Source organism: Acinonyx jubatus, chromosome X, assembly GCF_027475565.1.
Source record: "Acinonyx jubatus isolate Ajub_Pintada_27869175 chromosome X, VMU_Ajub_asm_v1.0, whole genome shotgun sequence".
NCBI classification, from domain to species: Eukaryota; Metazoa; Chordata; class Mammalia; order Carnivora; family Felidae; genus Acinonyx; species Acinonyx jubatus.
The window spans coordinates 111378416-111400348 of NC_069389.1; the positions used below are offsets into that span (position 1 = coordinate 111378416).

At 50.1% G+C, this 21933-nt stretch overlaps 1 protein-coding gene across 3 annotated transcripts in view; it reads right to left on the reverse strand.

Moving 5' to 3' along the window:
- Window positions 1-21149, reverse strand: part of FGF13 (fibroblast growth factor 13) — a 442307-nt gene extending 421158 nt beyond the window's left edge. For 2 of the 3 annotated variants that reach the window (XM_053201749.1, XM_053201747.1), the window contains exons 1-2: window positions 20537-20649; window positions 19650-19869 (exon numbers count right to left, since the gene is read on the reverse strand). In XM_053201749.1, coding sequence (XP_053057724.1) covers window positions 19650-19698 — 49 coding nt within the window. In that variant the 5' untranslated portion in view covers window positions 19699-19869; window positions 20537-20649. Of the gene's footprint in view, window positions 1-19649; window positions 19870-20536; window positions 20650-20991 lie in introns of those variants that run through there. The other variant, XM_053201748.1, reaches the window with a different exon arrangement.
- Window positions 21150-21933: the final 784 nt, after the last annotated feature.

Sequence of the window (21933 nt, forward strand, 5' to 3'; positions counted from 1 at the left end):
CTTCTACTCTCTGCCTTAGCCCACCCTCGGTGACAACCACCCTTAAGTTCTTGGGAGAATGGTCTATTATAAACGCTAGCACCCCTTAAAACACAAGTCAGAATCCGGCACGGTCATCTACATTTGCAGACACGAATATCGACGTAAACCTCTTAAGTGATTTTCTCTTGCACTAAATAAAGGCAAGATAACAGCAAAGGGGGACACAAAACCTGAGTTCCCCAGTATGAGGACCGTTGTAAGACACTCACCAAAGGTTCGATTTCCACTTTTGACTGGTTGAGCCCTAGTTGACAAATAATATTCCCAGCAGTGAGCTCTGGATAAGGGAGGCTGCATATGCTTATATGTACCTAACCAAGAAAGGTACTTCTGTAAAATATGAGGGGTGACTGGCTCATGTCACTTCATTTGTTTGACCAACACTTACTGAGGATCTGTTGCATCCTTTAGAAGCGACTGATACCAGGGTTATCAGTCACCAATGATAATCTCCTAAGTCACCCCGGTATGATAATAACCCTAGTATCTCCTAATATTCATTTCTGCAATGAAACCGTCTGCCATCACACCCATCACACCGGGGCGACTTAGGAGATGAATAGAAGGAGACACGGAGAGGAGAGGAGGTACTGCCCGGTCACATGGCGTGTAAGTGCAAGAGGTGGACCCGAGTTCCAGAAACATGATGGTCATGATTCTCGACTCCTCTCTCCCCCTTAATTGAGATGTAAACGGGCCACTCCTGTGATTACTAGCATTGAACTCAATATCCTCCAACCCCTGAACTGTGCGCTCAAATCTGAAGACGCTGACCTTCATTCCTGCCACACAGGACTTTGTAAAATGTACACCAGAGCACGGGGCTCCCCACCGTACAACCCCCTCTAAAGGCTTCCCAAATGCACGTAACATGCAATTCAAGCCCCTCACCCTGACCAAGCCCTCAATGCCCAGGTGAGGCGGCCCCTGCCTACCAGAGGCGTGTCTCGTGCGTCTCCAATCACAGCGAGTGCGATTCAATTTTCCACATTTAGACTCATATTTGCAATCTCTCTCCTTCTCCCTTGCTCTTTCTTCCTTCTACTCCTCACATTTGTCTTCAAATGTGGTGTTATGGAAATGCTAGAAATGCTCTTCCCCCTCCTCTTTGCTTGCCCAGCTCTGAACTCACTTTTCTGATCTCAAATACCCTTCCCTCCGGAAGCCTCCCCGGGCCCTTCAGAGCGGAGTTCCCTGCCCTCCTGTGGCCTTGCACAGGGTCCTAAGCTTCTATTACCGCAGTGCTCACACTGTGTTTATCCCAACAGACTATTTCCTTATCTGACCTGCCCACTAGACTGTGAGCCCCGTGAGAGCGGGGACCATCTATGGTTTGTTTGCCTCTGTGTCATTGGCAGCTGGAATCAAGCCTGACATGGAGCTGGTGCCCAAGACGTGTTCAGTGCATGAACAAGTGATAGGAATGGAACCGTCCTGAAAGTTCTATGTGGCAGCGTCTGGGCAATATTTGTGAAAGCCCATTTACTTTCATGCCACTGCTAAAGTCAAAGATGAGAGACAACAGGGGCGCCTGGGTGGCTCAGTCGGTTAAGCATCGGGCTCTTGGTTTTGGCTTGGGACATGATCTCACGGGTTTGTGAGTTCGAGCCCCCGCATCAGACTCCATGCTGACAGTGTGGAGCCTGCCTGGGATTCTCTACCTCGCTCTCTCTGCCCCTCTCCCACTCCCACTGTCTCTGTCTCTCTCCAAATAAATAAATAAACTTTAAAAAAAAAAAAAAAAAAGATGAGCACCAACAGATGTAACCTGGAGTCAGAAATGAGTTGGGTCCTGCCTGACTGTACCCCAAGCTCTTGAGAATGATATTATCTGTAAAATATCAATTCGACTTAAGGAGTCTTTTTGGTCCTAGCAGTGAAAAAAAGGAACATCAGCAACAAGCAGGATTCCACTTAAAATCTAATGAGTTTTGTTCACTGAAGAAGATCATGTCCCACGGTTCTGCTCCCAGCTGGCATTTAAACATGTACATTACTGGGGTGCCTGGGTGGCTCGGTCGGTGAAGCGTCCGACTTCGGCTCAGGTCGTGATCTCGTGGTTCATGAGTTCGAGCCCCAGGCAGGGCTCTGTGCTGACAGCTCAGAGCCTGGAGCCCGCTTCGAATTCTGTGTCTCCCTCTCTCTCTGCCCCTCCCTCACTTGTGCTCTGTCTCTCTCTCTCTCTCTGAAAAATCAACGTTAAAAAAAAGCTACTTTTAACACATGTACATTATTACCTTATCACTGAACCTGCTTCAATTCCGAGTAGCTTGTCTCTTCCCATATTGCTTCCAATGAGGGAACCTGCATGGAGAACTGGTATTTTTGGTATTCCTGCTTAAATACTGGAATCAATGGAAAGTCCGCTGACGTGAGAGTGGCACAATTCAGCACACGCAAACGCTGCCCCTGGGACCACAGTGGCTCACTCCTCTCGAATACTCAGCCTCCTTTGGTGCGTAGGTAACCTGCGTGCTCTGCGCGTGCCGCTCCCACCATCGGGGACACGTTTCCACCTTCTCATCAACTGGCAAACCCTTACCCATCTTCGGGTGCTGGGTTAGGGCTCCCACCGCGACTCCCAGCCGAACAAGGGGAGTTGCCTTTCCCACGAGCTCCCCGAACTCTCCATCGACCCGCTCCGGGTACTACTGCCTTGTCTATTTCTCCTGCCATCAGCCCCGCGCGAGCCGAACAGGGATTCTCTTCCTCATCGGTTTCTCGGGTGCCTGGCACCGAGCCTGCCATATGGCTCGTGCTCTTTGAATGAACGGTGTCCAGGTTCCCAGGTGTGTGTTTCTAAAGCGTTGCCTATCACCTGAGGTAAACGCAACTGCACACTCTCTGCCCGCCGACGGGAAACAGAACATATTAAACACCGTGAGGGGCTTTGTAAGAAAGCGGAGTCCGCTTTGGGAGATTTCTATTTCTGGAAACGTATAAAGATGTTAGGAAGCTAGGAAGCGTTCAGAAGGTGGGGGGCGGGGGCATGAAAACCACGGCTTAGGAGCCAATAGGTGTCGTGGGAAATGCGTGCCCTGATACAAATACAGCGCTCACAGCACTAGCTGCACAACACAAAGGTTCACACCACACCTGCGCACACCGTCTTCAGACGTGGCTGGGAGGAGGGAGAATACACAGCGATGGTGATCAGAGGGGCCTACACAAATCAAAACTAAAGTCCGGGCTTGGCTATTTCCCCTATCTGATGCCAAGTACTCAGCAAGTGTTTCTCCCATTCCCCAAAAAGGATTGAGAAAAGAACTTAATTGCCATATATTTAAACCTAATTTGTGCTCCTGAACATAAGCCATGTCTCACACATAAAAGAAGCAGAGAAAACAAATAAAAATGTCAAATTGTTCCAAGACCAACTAGGAAGTTAAACTTTTCCAAATGACAGAATGAGTCAAATTTCTATTCAAACCAGCATTGATTGCATTTGCTTTGCAGGCCAGGCTCTGTCCCAGGGACGGGGAATCCGGAGACAAATGATAGCATCAGGAAGTTTACAGTATAGTGGGAGAGACATACAAAGCAAAAGGGAAATGGAAACAAATTGCAAAGGGCGCAGGAAGACACGATCCACTCCAAATGCAGGGATGAAGGGTCTGGAGGCTATCACAGAGGAACTAAATTATTTCTACAAAAAAAAATCACTGTACAAGAAAACATCATAAACAATAAATAGACCTAAGAGGACCAAGAAAAGCCCTATTCACTCTTCTCATGGTTCTCAAACCTGCACATCATTGCATTAAGACCTCAATTCTCTGGGTCCCTAAGGGTTTGGGCTCTTCCTTCTCTATACTCACCATGTTACCTTGATGACCTAGGACTAAAGACTGAAGAGACAAACTGAGTATATTAAATTTTTAAAATTTTTTTAATGTTGATTTATTCTTGAGAGAGAGAGAGAGAGACATAACATGAGCAGAGGAGGGGCAGAAAGAGAGGGAGACACAGGATCCGAAGCAGGCTCCAGGCTCTGAGCTGTCGGCACAGAACCCGACGCGGGGCTTGAACCCACAAACCATGAAATCATGACCTGAGCTGAAGTCGGACGCTTAACCGACTGAGCCACCCAGGCGCCCCCCAAACTGAATATGTCAAGACAACTTCACCCATCAACTAAAAAAATAAAAGAATCAACACTCACATTCACAGCAGCATTGTTCACAAAACCAAAAGCTGGAAACAACCCCAATGCCCATTAATAGCTGAGTGGATAAAGAAAACGTGGTATACACATATGTGATGGTTACTTTTGTGCATCATCCTGAGCGGGCTAAGGGATGCCCAGAGAGCTGGCAAAACATTATTTCTGGGTGTGCCTGTGATGGTGTTTTCTGGAGGATATTACCATTTGAGTCAATAGACCAAGCAAAGAAGATGGCCCTCGCTAACGTGGGCAGGCATCATCCACTACGTTGAGAGCTCCCGCTAGAACAAAAAAGTATGGGGAGGGCAATTTCTCCCTATCTCCTCTCGAGCTGGGATGCCTGACCTCTCTCCTGCCCTCAAGATATTGGAGCTCCAAGTTCTTAGGCCTTTCAACTCTGGGACTCCCGCCAGCCCCCTCCCTCGGGCCTTCGGCCTTAGACTGGGAGTTACGCCATTGGCTTCCCCCTGGTTCCCACACCTTCATACTTGGACTGAGTTATGACACCGGCTTTCCCAGTTCTCTAGCTTGCAGACAGCAAAGCATGGGACTTCTCAGCCTCAATAACCACGTGAGCCAATTCCTGTCATAAATACTCTCTTATATGGGGTGCCTGGGTGGTTCAGTTGGTTGAGCAACCGACTGCGGCTCAGGTCACGATCTTGCAGCTTGTGAGTTCGAGCCCCGCATCGGGCTCTGTGCCGACAGCTCAGAGCTTGGAGCCTGCTTCGGATTCTGTGTCTCCCCCTCTCTCTACCCCTCCCCTGCTAATGCTCTGTGTCTCTCCATCTCTCAACAATAAATAAACGTTAAAAAAATTTAAAAAATACTCATATGTACCTTTATCTATCTATCTATCTACATGTGTATAAGCACATATATAGATGTAGACAGGTAGGTTCGGTTTCTCTGGAGAGCCCTAATACAACATGCATTGAAACATCCAGCCTTTTAAAAGGAAGGAAATTCTGACGCACACACACTACCACATGGATGAACCTTGAGGACATTATGTCAAGTGAAATAAGCCAGCCACAAAAAGACAAACACTGTATGACTCCACTAATATGAGGTATCTAGTCAAACTCTTAGAACCAGAAAGTAGAGCTGCTTAGGGGGCTTAGAACCAGAAAGCCCCAGCTGCCAGGGGCTGGGGGAAGGGTTGGGGGTGGGGGGCATTGTTTAATGAGTACAGAGTTTCAGTTTTGCGAGATGAGAAAGTTCCAGAGACAGGCTGCACAACAATGTCAATATACTTAACAGCGCTGAACCTTAGGCTTTAAAATGGTTGTCAAGATGGTAAATTCTACGTTATGTGTATTTCACCACAACTGGAAATAAAATACTAAAAAAGGAACATGCTATAATGATACTTAGAAGAGTGTCCTGAACCTCTACTCTAAGAAAAAGTGGTTACAGTATACAAAGGCCCCAAATGTTTAAGTTGTATAGAAATACTCTATTCCTTCCAATGCAAGTTTCTTCATTTAATGCATAAATACAAAAAAAAAATGCAATGCCTCACTTCTTTTGGTCACGGTAAGTCCAATGAGAGGAGATCAACATGCTTTTTAAAAATGTTCTTGCCTTCGTGGGGGAAAAACAATACAAGCAATCTTATTTAGGTCACAGTAGTTACTGTAAACATCCCAAGGAAAGCTTATTAATAACAGCCACCCACAAAGGACCTGGTTTCAACCATGGATGCCATGGAGTCGTTGGAAGAGAGAATTCAGAGGAGAGCATTTGCCCAGATTTTAAAAATTAGAATGTTAGCATCTTTTTTGTAGTTCAATTTGGATTTAGAAATAGCAAATAGAGCCAATATTTTAAATTAGGAATCTGGGCTAGATGGGCGTCTGAAGGGCCTTCTGGCTCTAAATCATAACAATTGATTGCTTACTTGATTTTAAAAAAGTCAGCAAGCATCCTAAATTATGTATGCCAATCCTTGATTCTGCTATCAGTCGGGTAAAGGAGGCCACCTGCCCGGGCCTATCGGTGTGGTTACGAGGAAATGCACCAAGCTACAACCTTGCCAGTAACCTGCTCTATGACCCTGGGCCTGGGCCCTGCCTCTCTGTGAGCCTGATTCCCTCTTCTCTGCAATGGGAAAGTTGGATCACATGGCTTTTATGGTGCCTTCCAGCCACTATAATCCCTGATTAAGAACCTGTGAAGCAATGGTAGTGAAGGCTGGAGAACATAACGCCGCATTGGAACTGCACTTAAAGATCACTGGGGCGCCTGGGTGGCTCAGTCCCTCAAGCATCTGACTTTGGCTCTGGTCATAATCTCACGGTTGGTGAGTCCGAGCCCCGCCTCGGGTTAACTCAAGCACTGTCAGTGCGGAGGCTGCGTGGGATTCCCTCTCTCCCCCCTCTCTCTCTGCTCCTTGCTCACTTGCACTCCCCCCCCCAAAAAAAAAAATAAAAAATAAAAAAATCATTAAAATGGTAAATTTTATGTTGGCTCTCCTACCACAGTAAAAAAGAAATAAAGAGAAATAAAATTTTTCAAAAACAACCGGGGAAGCAAAAACGGCCACTCTGGACAATACCTTAGAACTGTGGGAGACCCAAATGCTTCAACGAGACGCCTCCAGGCTTAGCTTTTCTTTCTTTATTTTGAATCAAGTAATCCTTGATCCCCAAAGAAACATTCAGATACGCCGGAGATGGTGCTATGAAAAGAAAAACTTTTCATAAGACAGGGGCTCCTTCAATACTGTAACTACCTCCCATTCGCCATCTGGGTCCAATCTGCATATGTACAGCTTCCATGAACGGAGAATCACCTATATACCGTATGGTCAGGAGCCCCGCGCCCTGGCGAAAATCTCACTCTTGGTTGGTAAGGCAACTACTCTTATCTCCTCCAGCCACGGAAACGAAGCAACTCAGCCTCGGGCTCCAAGCAGGGGAACAAGTTCATTATCTTCTGTCAGGAATTTCAGATCCTAGGGAGATCTCCGGTGCACTGAGAATCAATACAAGATTTTCCCAGGGATTCAGTTTTGTGGCTCGTCTGGAGACAACGGCCTCAGAAAAGAGGATGGGCTCTCTTCCTTTCCTCCCTTTTAGGGCATGCTGCCCTTTAAAGACATGCTCTTTGTTCTGTAAATTCAAAGGTTGCTTTTATGGCCAGTGGGGTGGAGGGAGAAAGCTGCATGTTTCTGAAATGGTGAAATCTGTCAAAGTCCCAAAGGCTCCTGTGATACAAACCAGGTCATTCTATACAGCCCGAACCCCCAATTCCAGCAGGGGAAATAAAAACCATTTATAACTCAAAGTAACTAACAGTGGTAGGTCAATGCACTTGATTGGTCATAAACCAATTACAGGGACACTGCTTGGACCTAGCCCTTACTCAACCCTCACACTCCTCCCTCACACTCCCACCTCTTGCCAGATATAGACGGGAAAGTGGCATCCAAGAAGGGGAGCTCTCTTGCCCACCTGCTCTGGACTGGCAAACGGATATCTGAGAAGCCCTATTCTCACCCCCTTTAGCCCACCACATGAAGATCCACTGAGGTTCAAGCCACCAGAACGGTCAAATTATTTGAGTATTCACTTCTGCCATTCTAATAGCACCCCCAAAGCTCCCCCCCAGCCCTGCCCTCTCTGGAAGCGTCCGGGCTGTGAAATTCTCTTCCTTCCTTAGTTTCTCCTGCAAAGGAGGCAGTGAGGAAAAGAATGGATACTGCCAATAAGAGGGAGAAGCCCGGAACAAAAAGGAGGAGGCTCTCAAACGGAACGTTTGCATGCGCAAGGTGAGTAGGGCTGTGGGGAAGTGAGAGGTTATTTAATTCAACCCAGGAGGAAACGGACGACCCCATCACACAGTTCATGAACAATGATGGGCCGAGACCTTAGGGCTCCAACTCACTTGAAAGTTCTGGAGATACTGAGCCCTTTGAGAAGGAGTTGAAAGCTATGGACCCCAATGGCCAACAAGTGCGCATTTACACCGAATTTCCAGGGGTCCTAGACACTTGTTTACAACTTAGATCATGGAGCTCTCTTCCTAAGGTTCTGATTTAGCAGATCAGGAGGAAGGAGGCAGCCTGTTTTTTGCTAGCAAACCCTACAGGTGATTCTTCGGGCAAGCTTGAGAAACAGTGCTCCGAAGCAGTAAACCCCTAAACTGGCTGTGCCTGAGACTCAGCTGAGGAGATTTATTGAAAACTACAGGTTCCTAAGCTTCTCCTGAATCAAATTCTCATGGTGGGGGGACGTACGTGACAGGAAGCGAGGCCGATGCCCAGGCAGGTTCTGGAAGCTCTCATCTAGCGGTCCCTGGACTGAAGATGAGTAACGTGTGTCTGACCCCCTGCAGGCTACCCCCTTGGCAGTCTGGCCTGCCCGGGGCCCCGGTGGCCACGACAGGCACCAGGTCCTTCACTGTTTGACATAGGACCGACACGGAGCAGGGCACTTGGTACAAGGATAGCTCGGTTTCTTCAGAGCAAACTTGCAAAATGTCAGCTCCACGAAGGCGCAGACCATCATCTATTCTGCTCCCCACTGTATCCGCAGTGTCTATGGCATAACACAGGAAGTCCAATAAATATGAACACATGAATTAGTATAACTAAAATCCATTAAACTGGAGAGTGACTGTCAAATGTGTGAATCTATAGATTTGTTTCTATGGCCAACAAGCCTGCTAATAACAACCCTTGAACTCGAATAATCAATGTGAAAATCGCTACTATCTTAGTCGTGTAGGATCAATATCCCCATCGACCAAACTCTATGTAGCTGGCACTGTCTTTGATGTCTTCCACACATCTCATTCCATCTTTAAAAGAGGCATGTGAGGAGTGCCCGGCGGGCTCAGTCAGTCAAGCGTCCTACTCTCGGTCATGATCTCATGGTTCGTGAGTTCGAGCCCCACGTCAAGGCTCCGTGCCGACAGTGTAAAGCCTGCTTGGGATTCTCTCTCCGCCCCTCCCCCCACCCCACTTCTCACAATAAATAAATAAATAAACAAACAAACAAACAAACAAAGTTAAAAATTTTTGAACAAAAAAATAAATAAAATAGGGCATGTGAGAAAAATGTAACTGTCTCCCGTTTTCGAGAGGCTTACAAAGACTATTTGCCCAAGATCACACGGTGAATAAGTACAGGAACTCACATGTGAACCCAGATCTCTAAAATCCATGCTTTTAACCGTGTAGCCACTTTTACATGGAAGATGGCCTGCTGTAAAGTAGAAATTATGTCCCAAATTAAACTAGCAATATTGAATCCAGATGGAGTGATGCTGTCATTCTAAGGGCTTTTGGTATGGTTTGGAGTTTCAAAGTAAAGGAACATTTAAAGAAACCTAGGAAGCTATGCTGACCACTGAGGTTAAGTAACACATTTACTGAGCCAGTGTTTTGGGAAAAGGGCCCCTGAAGAGGTTACAATCTAGTTGGGGAGCTATAACACAAGCAGGTGAAAAGTTCATCATGAGATTTATCCAAAATAGCCCATGGACAGAACACTGCCAGAAGCCCAGAGTAGGGAGTGAGCAGTTCCTGCCGGGAGGGCGCAAGAGAGGCTTCCTGGAGGCTGTGGCGTAAGCTTGGACGTGAAGAATCATAACACGAAGAAATAATAGGTAGAGCATTCTAGAGCAAGCAACGGTAGGAGCTGGGGCAGAAAAGGCAGTTTGAAGACAAGAATATGAGCAATAAGTTGCTTATATTATTTTTATTATATGATCAGTATCATCACATATGTTCACTGTAGAGACAAAGTACAAATAAAAATAAACTATAAATATTCTATAAGCCAACCACCCAGAGATTCCTTTTGGTGTCTGTCCTTCCAGGATTTATTCTAAGTATATTGCGTGTCTATTTATTTAGACATATGCCTGTTTGTCTACATGCATTTTATATTTACAGATGTACACATGCATAGGTGTATCTTTACACATGCACATTCATATATGCACATTTATGAAATACCAGTAAGGTTTGTGGAGCCCAGGGAGATGGCTCTCTGGGTGGTGCAGAATGACTGTTCACTCGCACAGGGCACAAAACCACCTTCTCTCCTTCATCACCCCCAAGTCCACACCCAGAGTGCACACACTAAAAGAGACGGTGTGGACGATTATTGAACAACACAGAAAAACATTCTAATATGTCGTTGAGAGAAAAGAGCAGGGTATATAGTATATACTGCATGATCCCACACATACTTAAGGAGAATTACCCACGTATATGCATGCATGCTACAATTCAGAGAAAAAAGACTGGAAGGAAAATCTCAGAAGCCTAACCTAGGAGGAGGAACCCTTGGATGAGATTTTCTGATCTATGCTCTTAAGATTTTCCAAACTGTCCCCCGCAAACGTGCATTCTCTTGTAATCCGGAGGAAAAACAAAAATCGGTGCGATGAAACATAGGCAAGGCAAAAGCACACAAATGAATTCAAATCGGGCCCGAACGAACGTACTGCTCAAGACGCATCCTGGGTTTCTGAGCAGCTAAAACCGAATTAGCATTGACCATCAGCCGGAGAAAGCAAAGCTCTCGCGTTGGCCGAGCCCCCGACTTCAAGGCTTTGATTGGGATCTGCCTTCCGCGTCCGCCCGCGGGGCGTCCGGCCGGTGGATCGGGCGCGGCGAGGGCGAGGACGGCGCTGACGGCCGGAGGGGGACCCGCGGCCCCGCTTCCCCGGGCCCCGCCCGGCCGCCACCATCTTAAGGCCGCCTCCCACCGGCTGCAGCGCGCGCCCGCCGCCGCCGCCGCCGCCGCCGCCGGGACGCGAGGCCGAGCCCTTCCCCCGCCTGCAGCCGCCCGCGCCGCCGCGGCCCCAGGAGCCGGAGCCCTGCCCCGGCCGCGGCTCGCTCCGCGGCGTCCCGACGCCAGCCGGCCGGGCCGCGGGCACCCGGGCCGGGGGGCATGGCCGGCCGCCGCCGCCTGGAAGGAGCTTCGTCATGCCCGGCGCCCGAGCAGCACCTCGCCAAGTTTCACCTTCGGTGACACAACTTTTCCGTGTTTCTTTTTTAGGCAGCCGCCACATCACGAGGCTAATGAGCACACTGAGGTCTGTAATAAAGCCGCCGGCCAGGTCCGCGGCGACCGAGGGACGCGGGTAACCAGAACGGTCAGGGCTACGGTCCGGGCTCCCCCCCCCCCCCCCCCCCCCCCAGCTAGTCGCAAAACAAATACTCCCCGGACCGACCGCATCGAGGAGCGTCCGGCCCTGCTTCCAGCAGAACGGCTCTCACATCGTTCCCTGCGCTCGGGAAACCACGCGCAAATCCAAGAGCTCTTGGAAGTCTTAATGTTCAACCCCCCCCCCCCCACCCCGCCAGGGGACAGGCAGGCACACACACAGAGAATCAAAGGCAAAGGCAAAATAAGCAGGTCAATTCACAATACTTTCAAAGTCATGCTTGAAAGGAGATTCTGAAAATATCTATAGGCATATTCAAGAACTGCGCTCAGCCTGCCTGCTTTGGGTTGTTTACTTCTACTTTTAACAGCAAGCTAAATATTTTAGGAACTCGATCTGTTTACTCACCCCCCCCTCCCTGGTTCAAGAGCAGTAGAAATGCTACCTCCACAATTCGGAGGGATTTTTGAGAAGCGGGTTTCACGTTTGTTATTCAACTTACCTATAACCACGCAATACACCCCTCGCCGTTAATTACAGCTGTTAAACACGGGTTCCACAGAACAGCAACTACATGCTTCCGAACTTTGAGAACTATAATTAATATGCTCGTTCAAGGCGTGTGTCTCCATTAACGAGATATATTTTTGGAAATATTATCTAACTGAAGGCAGCATAAATAGTATAAAAAGTAAAGCTCACACTTTTTTTGTATTTTTTCCATTTAAAATGAGTTACATAATAAGTAGTGAAAAGCCTCTTCCACGGAGCTACCCTTTTAAGGGGTGGATTTCTTCACTCAAGTCAATATAGCTATCAAGGGAGAAAATCCAGAAATGAGAATCCTCCAATGCGCCCAGCATCCCCTAAGGAACCTCATTCTGTTAATGAAACCACTGACATCTGTTGACAAGAAAAGGAGGGGGAAGAAAAGAGGAGAGGGAGGGAGGGAGGGAGAGGGAATAGGGTAGGGGTGAGAAAGAGAAGGAACTGAGACAGGATTCTGACAAGAGACAGACTGAAAGCGTATGCCATGTAACAGGGGGAAAAAAATAAACAATTGCGAGTTTTACCCAGCAGCGAATTCAGAGGAAGTGTAATCTTTAGAACACAGGTGAAGCAAGTTCTCAGACGCAGCTCTGGAGCAAAGCACCATTATTTTCAAACTGACGGCTGCTTAAGTCTGAAAACTCGCAGTCAGGACCAACTGAAGGAAGACACACAATGAAAAGTAAAAAGGCAGGATGTCCAAGGCCAAAGAGAATGAAGGGCAACCGCAAGGCAGGGCGGGGTTTCTCTCATCTCTGTGCACCCAGGGCCCAGCACAGTGCCTGGTAGGGAAAAGTCACTCAGCAGATGTTCAGCGATTCATGCAGCTGCATAAAAACCACAGCCCTGGAGCAATCATGCGTGCATGTATAGGCACACTCTTCCTAATCATGTCCACACTGGCCAACAGGAAGTCATTTTGTCTCTGTGCAAACCTGTGATTAGAAAAGAATCACCTGTGATGCCTAGGGAGCGCTATGACACAGGGTTTAAGAGGTGGATTTGAAGTCGGTCAGACCTGGCTCAAACCCTCTACCGTCTTGCCAGCTAAGTGACCTCAGGCTGGCCTCAGTCTCTGAGGCTCAGTTTTCTCTTCTGTCAAATGGGAGTGATTATATGGCATATATCTATCCTGGATAGACTGTTACGAAGAATGCAGGAGATTTCGCGTCAAATCCCTTCGTACTTAGAAAAACTGTTAAGACTCTAACCAAAATTATGTCTCCAACCAACCAAGGTGTCTGAAAGTCAACCAGAGACGATAATTCCTTAAGCTCTGCCTCTGGCAATCCTTAATGAAGATGTAAGTATCCCCAGGCATCTATCGGATTAAGCCACAGTGAGACAGAGACTGAGCCTTTCTCTAACACACAGCTTTCTGATCTGACAATAAACTGGAAATGAACATAGCACAGTACCAAAGAGTTTTGGTACCTGCATTGCACCATCATTCACTAATCACTACAACGCCAATCACTGTGTCAGGTCCCACCCACGACCTATGTGACCTCGTCACGCTATGTTCAATCTGTAAACTTCACTTTCTCATCTCTGAGTCCGCAAACACTAATCACTACTTTGTTTGGCTGTCGTGAGGATTAAATGGGACATACGTAAAAATAATACATGGCTACTAAATAAGCACTCGATAATTTAGAAGCTACTATAATCGTAACTGTGATCAGTACTGGCACTGCTATTAAATGCTGAATCAAACCTACCCCTGCTTAAAGGAAATCCTTATCTGGCCAAGATCATTCCACAAGTACTCCTCATGGGCCTGCCAAGTCCAAGACCCTGTTGAGTGCCCTGGTGGGGGGCGGGGGAGGGGGGGCTCCCAAGAAACCAGAGAAAGGGTGTTAAGTGGGTCCTGAAAGGAGAGGTGACTAGGTGGCAGAAACAAAGACTGCATACTGCTTGATTCCATTTATATGAAATTCGATAACAGGCAAAATTAAAACAGGGTGACAGAAATCAAAAGAGAAGTTGCCTCTGAAGAGGGAATGACGAGAAAAGAACACGCGAGAACCCTCTGGGGTGCTGAAAACCTTCCAGATTTTGATTTTGATGCTCATTACATGGGTGTAAACATTTGTCAAAGTTAATCAAGATGCACACTTAAGATCTGTGTATGGTACTGTGTATAATCTTCAATTACACAAAAGGAAATTGAGTTCATAATTTTTTTTTTTTTTAATTAACTCTTTTCCAGTTTGGCCTCTGACCAGGCCTGCCTTTCATCGGAAGATTTTTTTTTTTTTTCCTTTCTTCCTCGGCCCTCCTGACAGGATCCAGAAAGAACACACATGCTGAGAATTCCTTTAGGCCAAAGAGGGACTGTGCAAACCAAATCTGAGGTCTGTGCGGAAGGGTGAGGGCAGGCGGGCCAGGCAAGCAACCGGACTCATTCCAGCCCAACTGCACCTCCTAGGATATCAACCCAAACCTTCCACCAACAGAAGCCGGGGGTGCTGCCAGAGTTTAAAAGAATCAGGGACACCTACTACCCTCTGCCCTTTGCCTATGGAGGTCATTAGCCAGTGGCACGAATACCATTTCCATTTGAAAATCAATACTAAAAGCAATTTCGAAGGGCAGAGGCACGAGTAGGGCGTGGGGACTGCCTTTACCTCCAGTAATCCCAACATACGGTCATCGTAATTGGGGCTTCATGTCTGTTACAAACCCAGGTCCTTAATAGAATAGTCCCCATTTCCATCATACCCTGAGAATCAAGAACTTCTCTCCTGTCTAATAGGAAGCTCCCATGTTCAGAGTTAATACCCTGGAAAACACTATTTTAGAGAAAAAATAAACAAGCTGCCAACTCAAGGCGAAATTAGACCCGCAGGCCGGAGAGGCGGTCATAATGATTGCGATATACTATTTCACCTTCTGCAGGAAATTAACGCATTTACCCAGAAATCCACATCCCTGATGAATGTTTCATCAAGATATGGCATTCACCAAAGTGACAAGAATGCCGCATTAAAAAGATGTCAGAAATCCGATTCAAGTGCGTTTGTAGAACCAGTATATCGCAAACAGATAAGCTACGTGAGAAGTTGGCTCGGACTAAGATGAATCACGTTACTCAGTACAACAAACGTGAAATCCACTCCTCAGCCTGTGCTGAGAAATCCTGGGGCTAATGTGTCTTCTGGAGAGGCAAACAGAAATTGGTGACTGTCGACAATGATTTATGCAGACGTCTGTCTCCTCTACTAAATACTAAAACCACAGTATTTGCCGAATCTTTACGTTTCAAAGAGCGTGTTAGGTTTGGCAAGGTAAGAGATGTGGGGGATGCCCTCCACCCGAAGTATTTTTAACTCATGGGTTTTTTTTTTTTCTCTCCCTGAATTGTTTAATCGTGGCAATTATTTTCTATTCCTTTCAAATTTCTCAACTCCAAAAATATAAGCCATAACGAAGCAGACACTAGAAAGCCTTTTTATTGGATATATTTGAGGAGCTCCAACACATTCTGGTCGTTCCGTGTTGATTGTAATTCCCAGAATGAGGAGTTGATTTGAACATGAAGCAGCACAGCTGCAAAGAGACCATGTCCCAACTTGAAGCTGCTAAGGAAGAGCACTGGGGAGCGTGATGTGTCTTCTGCACCTATCCCCAAGAAGAGACGAACATTCCTGATTCGAGATCTCCCTGGCCACACACCCTCACCGAGGCGGTGATCACTTTCGGCATAGGAGAAAACATGGCGTTTATGACACTCCATAAAACCACTGGTCCGTGATGATTTTATTCACAAGGTGAAAAAACAGGTCCCTACACAAGCAAGAGGTAGATTATGGTTGTTCGTTTTTCAAGAAGAGGTCACCAACGTCATGATTTCTTGTGGGTAAGATACCTCTAAACACCTGCTTCGCTGGGCCCACAGCCGAGAAAGACACTTGACAGAAGTGATTACAGTAATCCACCAAGACCAAGATGATCTTTTGGAATGGCATTCGGGGTTCAATACTTGACATGCTGGCTGCCTGACCACAATGCCCTGTCCTTAGGAATGGTTAGAGACGCTATTGGAAAGGGCCAGGAAGGGAGGAGAAAATAAAGCCGTGCCTGTAAATGCACGCTGGCACCACAATCCATTATAGCAACAGCTGTGCAAGTGGCTTCTTGGACTATGTGTGGAATTGTCTTCCATCACCAGCCTGACGCCAGACCATCTCACCAAGAGAATCCACAGCCCACGTCCCGTGGCCTTGAAACTTGCCTGGCTGAGATGGCTCTCCATAAGCACAAGGGGGGAAAGGTGGTTCAAAAAACACACCCAACTCCCGGCAGGTAATTGCAAGCCAAATGGCACTTTGGAAATCAAGATTTGGCTAGCACTTTTACTCAGTCCAGGGATGATTTGGTGTTATCTGTAGCAGGAGGCTACATGTTTTCTGAATGCCACAGAACACAGTTGCAATAAACCAGACACAGCCTCGACCGAGTGCTTTTCCAACAGAGAACTGCCGAAAAGATTTTATGCGACAGGGTAAGAAGGGTGAGTCAAAGCTAAGTGAACATCCACTTCCACAAACAAATGTTGTGCTTTCTTCTTCCCTGAAATGGAAACAGGTCCTCCTGTTCAGAAGCTGAGTGCTACTAGCTATATACACATCTGCCAACGTAAAACTTCATGCAAAGCCGAAATAAATGCGGGAAAGGTGATATGCTACACAAGAGGCCATTTTAACAGTTTCAAACAGAACCGAGATTCCCCGCCCCCCTCCCCACCACCCACAAAAGAGGACAGACTATCTTGTCTGGCTACGTTAGGGAAAAGATGATGGAAAAGATCATGGCCCATCACTGAGACTGGTCGTAACCTCAACCAGTTGAAAAAAACATCATTTAAAGACAATTGGCAATTTATGTGCTCTGAAAGCTCTATTTCATTCAGCAGCACAAAATAACTTACTGATTACCTACTATCTGTGCTTTCAAAACTCTGGAAACACTATAATCTACTATAATCTTCTATGTAGTTACGATAGGCTGTGGGCATGAACCCCAAATGATGGGGTGGGAGGCTGAATTTAAATGAACAGTAGGCTCTGAAAACAGATTATGAAATTCATTCAAATGACTGACTTGATTCCATCATCTGTCACACTGTTGTTCGAAATCAAATGTGTGTATATTCAAAGTATCTGTTAAATGTTCAATCCTACATCTCGCCATGTTGCAAAGGGTGTGCACGTGAGTTTCCTAAACTTAAAAAAATTCAAAAATGGCCCATACGTAGGAAATTTGTAAATAACCAAACCTCTTTATGAATATGGTCAGAAAACTTTCTCCGTTAAAAATAGAAATAGAGCTGGTATCTTTCGTCTCTAACAGAAAAAGTAGTCTTTAAAATCTGGTAGGGTAAGGCTTTTAACATACTTGAAAGGAGAAAATACTAACGAGTATTACACACTGGCTATTTTCAAAATGCTCTAAATTCAACAACCAACGGAGGCAAAAATGGGACTTCTGCTCTCAGCAGCCATAAGATTCCCATCTCCTAGGGAAAGGTAACTCCCTTCTTAAAAGTTGCCTTATCAAATTACTTTAATTTCTTCTAATTACAACCATAATTCCAAATGCTAATTACATAATTCCTGCAGAGAGGTATTCGGTTTCAAATGTGGTGAGTCAACATGAGAAAATGTTATGACATACGCCTAGTAAAAATTTTCACCATGGAGTTACAAAAACCTGTCCTAATGTTTCCAGACCTGTTACTCCATTCTGGACGATTGGAAATTACATTCCTAAACCACCAACTCACTTTCCACGAGTGAATTTGGATTCAGGGTCCTCCCAAAGGTCACCTGAAATAAACCTGAGGTAACCACCTGCTGGAAATCAGGAACCAAAGTTCCAGAAACAAACCTGAAATACTCCCAGCTTCAGAAAGGAAATCACTTCCCTAGATCAATGTGGTGCTACAATCTTCTTCCATTGTGGTTACCTCTCTGGGTCCTGGTTACCTCTCTGGGTCCTCATCGCAAAACAAAACCTTTTAACAACTCTGAAGTCATTTTCTCTTAAAGGTACAAATGCCTGTTTAAGACAAACCACAATTAGGAAAGCTCTGGAAATGGACACTCAAGAGTTCTACTTTCTAAGTGACTGTTTCAATTCATCTGCGCACCTCCAACAGCCAGCAGCTATGAGCGGTCCGAAGGGGCTGAACTCTAGCCTTGAGCCAGGCCAGTGGCAACACAGACCCTTAGGACAACGGATCTATACTCCCTACAAACTTCCGGGCCTTTCTTCAACGCTTCGCCTAGTGGGAAGAGATCGACTCCATTTAGAAACAAGGATAAAGGCCCTGAGCTGAAGACTTTGACAACTTTCAGCGGGGGAGGGCTGGTGCTGCCCTAGAATCTCCCGGGAAAGCAAGCTCTGAGATGGGGAGAGGCGAGAAGGAGGAGATGAGAAAAAGGAATAGGGACAGGAGTGGGAGGGAAGGGGGCCCCAGGGTGCAGGGAGGAATTAGGGCCCCGTGAACGAAAGGTGGGGCTCCCTCGCTGCAGCCCCACTTCCGCAGCGTGGACTCTGGACTCGGTGTGGGTCGCTGCGGTTCAGTGTGCCTGGGGCCCTCAGAGCCGGCCCGACCCGCTCCAGTGTCTCCTCTATAGCCATTCCGGACACTTGAATCCAAGGCACCTGCCTTTTCCCAACTGCTCTTACCACACCCCTCTCTGCGCCTCTCCCTGCACGCGGGTCTCCAAGGATGCTACCTCCAGTTTACGTCCCTGAGCTAAGCCGGGTCCTTAAGCAAGGCAACAGCTAACGCTGGCGGGGGTTGGGGCGGGCGGGGGAGACCACCCCCCCTTCCTTCTGAGTTCTCCCCAGTGTGAGCCCTTCTCTGCTGCGCCTCCCCAACCCGCCGGTGGGAGGCCCCAGGCCAAGACGCACACTCCGGGGGACCGGCGGCCGGGAGCCCCGGGCCAGGTGGCTGAACCCCAGACAGCGGAGAGAGGGGACTCTCCCCTCCCGCGGAGGCCCGCTCCCGCTGGGCACTAGTGGCGAGGGGACAACAGCCTTTGTTCTCCCGGGGCTTGGCGAGGCTGCGCTGCCGAGGCGCAGCGCGGGCGGCGCCGGGGCACCCGGATTGCTCACTTTTGCACGCGGCGTGTCGAAGGTTGCAAGCTCCCGCCTTCTGGGGAGGGGGTAGAGACTTGGGGAGTAGGGGGTGTGAGGGGGAAAGGAGCGTGGGGGGAGGGGTCTCGCGTCTCGGCCAGGCTCTTTGTTTGCATTGGGGGCGGGGAGAGGGGGTTGGAGGTGGATTGGAGGTTGGGTCTGTGAGAGTGGGGCAGATTCCTGAGTATGTCACCATGTTGCACCCGCGCAGCACACATAATGCACACTCGCGCACACGCACACACAGGCACTCGCACGGATAGGCGGCCGGCCGGCAGCAGGCAGCGCTGTTCCCGGCGCTCCGGGCTGCAGCAGCTCCGGCCGCCCGCAGCGCCACCACGGTGCGTCCAGAGGGGGAGTGGAAGAGGCTGGAGGCACTCGCGGGGCGACAATTCCACGAGGAAGGAGGGAAAGTGGTGCGACCCCAGCCCCCCTCCCCCAGCGGCCCGGCCCCCCTTTCTCGCCCCGGGTCGCAGAGGTCACGGGCAGCTTAGGCTCCGGCACGGAGGCAGGGAGGCAGCGAGCCGCCGAAGGGCGGCGCGCACGCGAAGGGGCGAGGGAAACCAAGGGAAGGGAAGCCGGCGGAGCGAGCGAGCGGGCGGGCGGGCTGGCTTACCCTTAGAAGCATCTTTCTCCTCTTTGGGCTTGGTCACCTTTCCACTCATAGATCCCAGCTTGCTTGACAAGGGTCGCCCAGGAGACGGAAGTCCTCGCCGAGCGGGCCGGACTTAGGAGAGTGCTTAGGGCGGCAAGTCGCGACCGCAGCCTCCCCTCGGTGTGGCTCGGGGCGGGATCCGCTTTTCCCCCACCGCTGCCGCCGCCGCCGCCGCCGCTGCCTAGGAGAGAGTGGGGAGGAAAGGAGAGGGGTGAAGGAGGAGCCGCCGTCGCCGCCGCCGCCGCCGCGAGCCCGATCGGCCGGCCGCGGGAGGAGCCGCTCGCCTGGCTCCAGAAGTGAAGAGACAAAGCGGCGCGGCGCTCCCTCCGCGCCCCGCGCCCGCCGCGCCCGCCCAGGGCCGCGCTCGCAACCCCCGGGGCCGCCGGGAGGTGCGGCCGGGACTCCCGGCTCCGCCGCCGGCCTCCCCGGGCTCCGCGCGGGCCGCTCGCCGGGCCGGCGCGGGCCGCGCGGGGAATCGCCCGGGTGGGCTGCCCGCGCGCCGGCGGGCTGCTCTCCCCCGCCCCCTCCCCCCCCACCTCCCGATCCGCTGCGGGCCGCCAACTCCATCAAAATAAAGACCCGAGGAAGGCTGAAAACAATCAAAACAAAGACGAAAATATTCACTTAAAAATAACGAGCCTCCCCGAAAGGGAAATGTTTGAACATGTGATGAGCAACGAGTGAGCCTGTTACACCGCAGAGCCGCGCAGCTCGTCGCCCGCGGGGAACCGAGAGGGGAGGGTCGCCCCTTTCTTTCTGTTCCGTCCGTCTGCAGGTTGCTATTCTTTTGCCCCCAGGGGGGACCCGAGCGGCTCGCGGGCGGAGGAGCGGGAACCGATGGCCCTTACCTGCTCTCTCCCTTCCACCCACACCCCCTCGGAGCTCGCCCGCTCCCTCGCTCGCGCTCTCCTTCCCCAGAACTCTCCGGTCCCAGAGAGCCGCGAATTCAGCCCGCGGCGCCTTCTATATAAACGGCAAGGTGTGGGCACGCGGGGGGGCGGGGGCCGGCGAGGGCGGGGCCCGCACGGAGCCGCCTGCCGGCTGTAGTAAAAGGAGAGCTCGGCAGGGGCGCGCCGACGTCAGCCGCCGGTTGGCAAAGCCCCGGCGAGCCCGGCGGAGAGCGGGCGAGCGTGGCGGCCGGGCGTCCCCGGGCCCCCCGCCCCGGGCGGGCAGGGCCTGCGGGCGCCGCCGGAGCGGGCTCGCGCTCCGGAGCCGCGGACATCGAAGCCCGGCGCCCCCCACCCCACCCGCCGCCCCGGTTAGCCCCTCTGCTCCCCGGGCCCGCGCTAGTCGCCACCTACACTTTGGGGACTCCGGCTGTCGGCAAGTGCCCGCACCGAGCGGTGGAATCTCAGTCCGGGAGGGAAGTCGGCGACTCCTCGCCTCCGGCCGGCCGCCCAAGTTGAGGCAGCCGGGCTCTCCCCGGCTGGGAGAAGGGCGCGCTGGGGGATCTGGGTGTCACTGGGGCAGAGAGTGAAACTGACCGCGGCGGCTGCCACCTCCCACCCCCACCTCCACCCCCACACGCAGGCCCCTCCTCCTAGGGCTGAGCGCTCTGGTTGGCAAACTGGGCGAAAAAGAGTGCCCACCATCCAGGAGAGCCAGCCCCAACCAAACGGAGTGAGGTGGCAACTGGGAGCGAGTGCTGGAGAGGGAGGAGTGGGGTGGCACGTCGCCTGGGGCACGCCGGTGACAAAACGCGGGGAAGGTCCCCGAAGATTTGAACTAGAAGGGAAAACTGCCCGGAAATTGCACCAGAGGCGGCGATTGGGGTGGGAGAAAGACCCAAGGAAAGGGATGGAGAGACGGCGGAGTCTGGAACAAGCCCTAGGGCGAGCTGGGAAACCCTTTCCGCCCCCTCCCCCACTCATGGCCCCTGTCCAGGCGCGCGGATACCCTGAGGTTCGGGGGCTGGGGTGGGTGGCCCAGCTAACACGACCCGGTCCTCAGAGCCGTCCATTAATCAGACCAGAGGCTCCAGGCTGGCGGAGGAGACTCGGCAGCGACTCCCACGCAGAGAATCCGTTTCCCCTGGTCCCACCCAACTCCACCCGATCCTTAATTCGGTTTCGTTAATGGCATTAAACCAGGCAGAGAAATTATATAGATGGATTAGTCCCACTGAATCCCAAGCGGTAACTCAATTACAAGAGCCTGCTGTGGCTTTCAAGACGAAGAGAGTGGGCTGCGGCCCAAGCCAGCCTGGGTCTAAAGGTCGACAACCTTCGAAACTCAATTTGCAGCC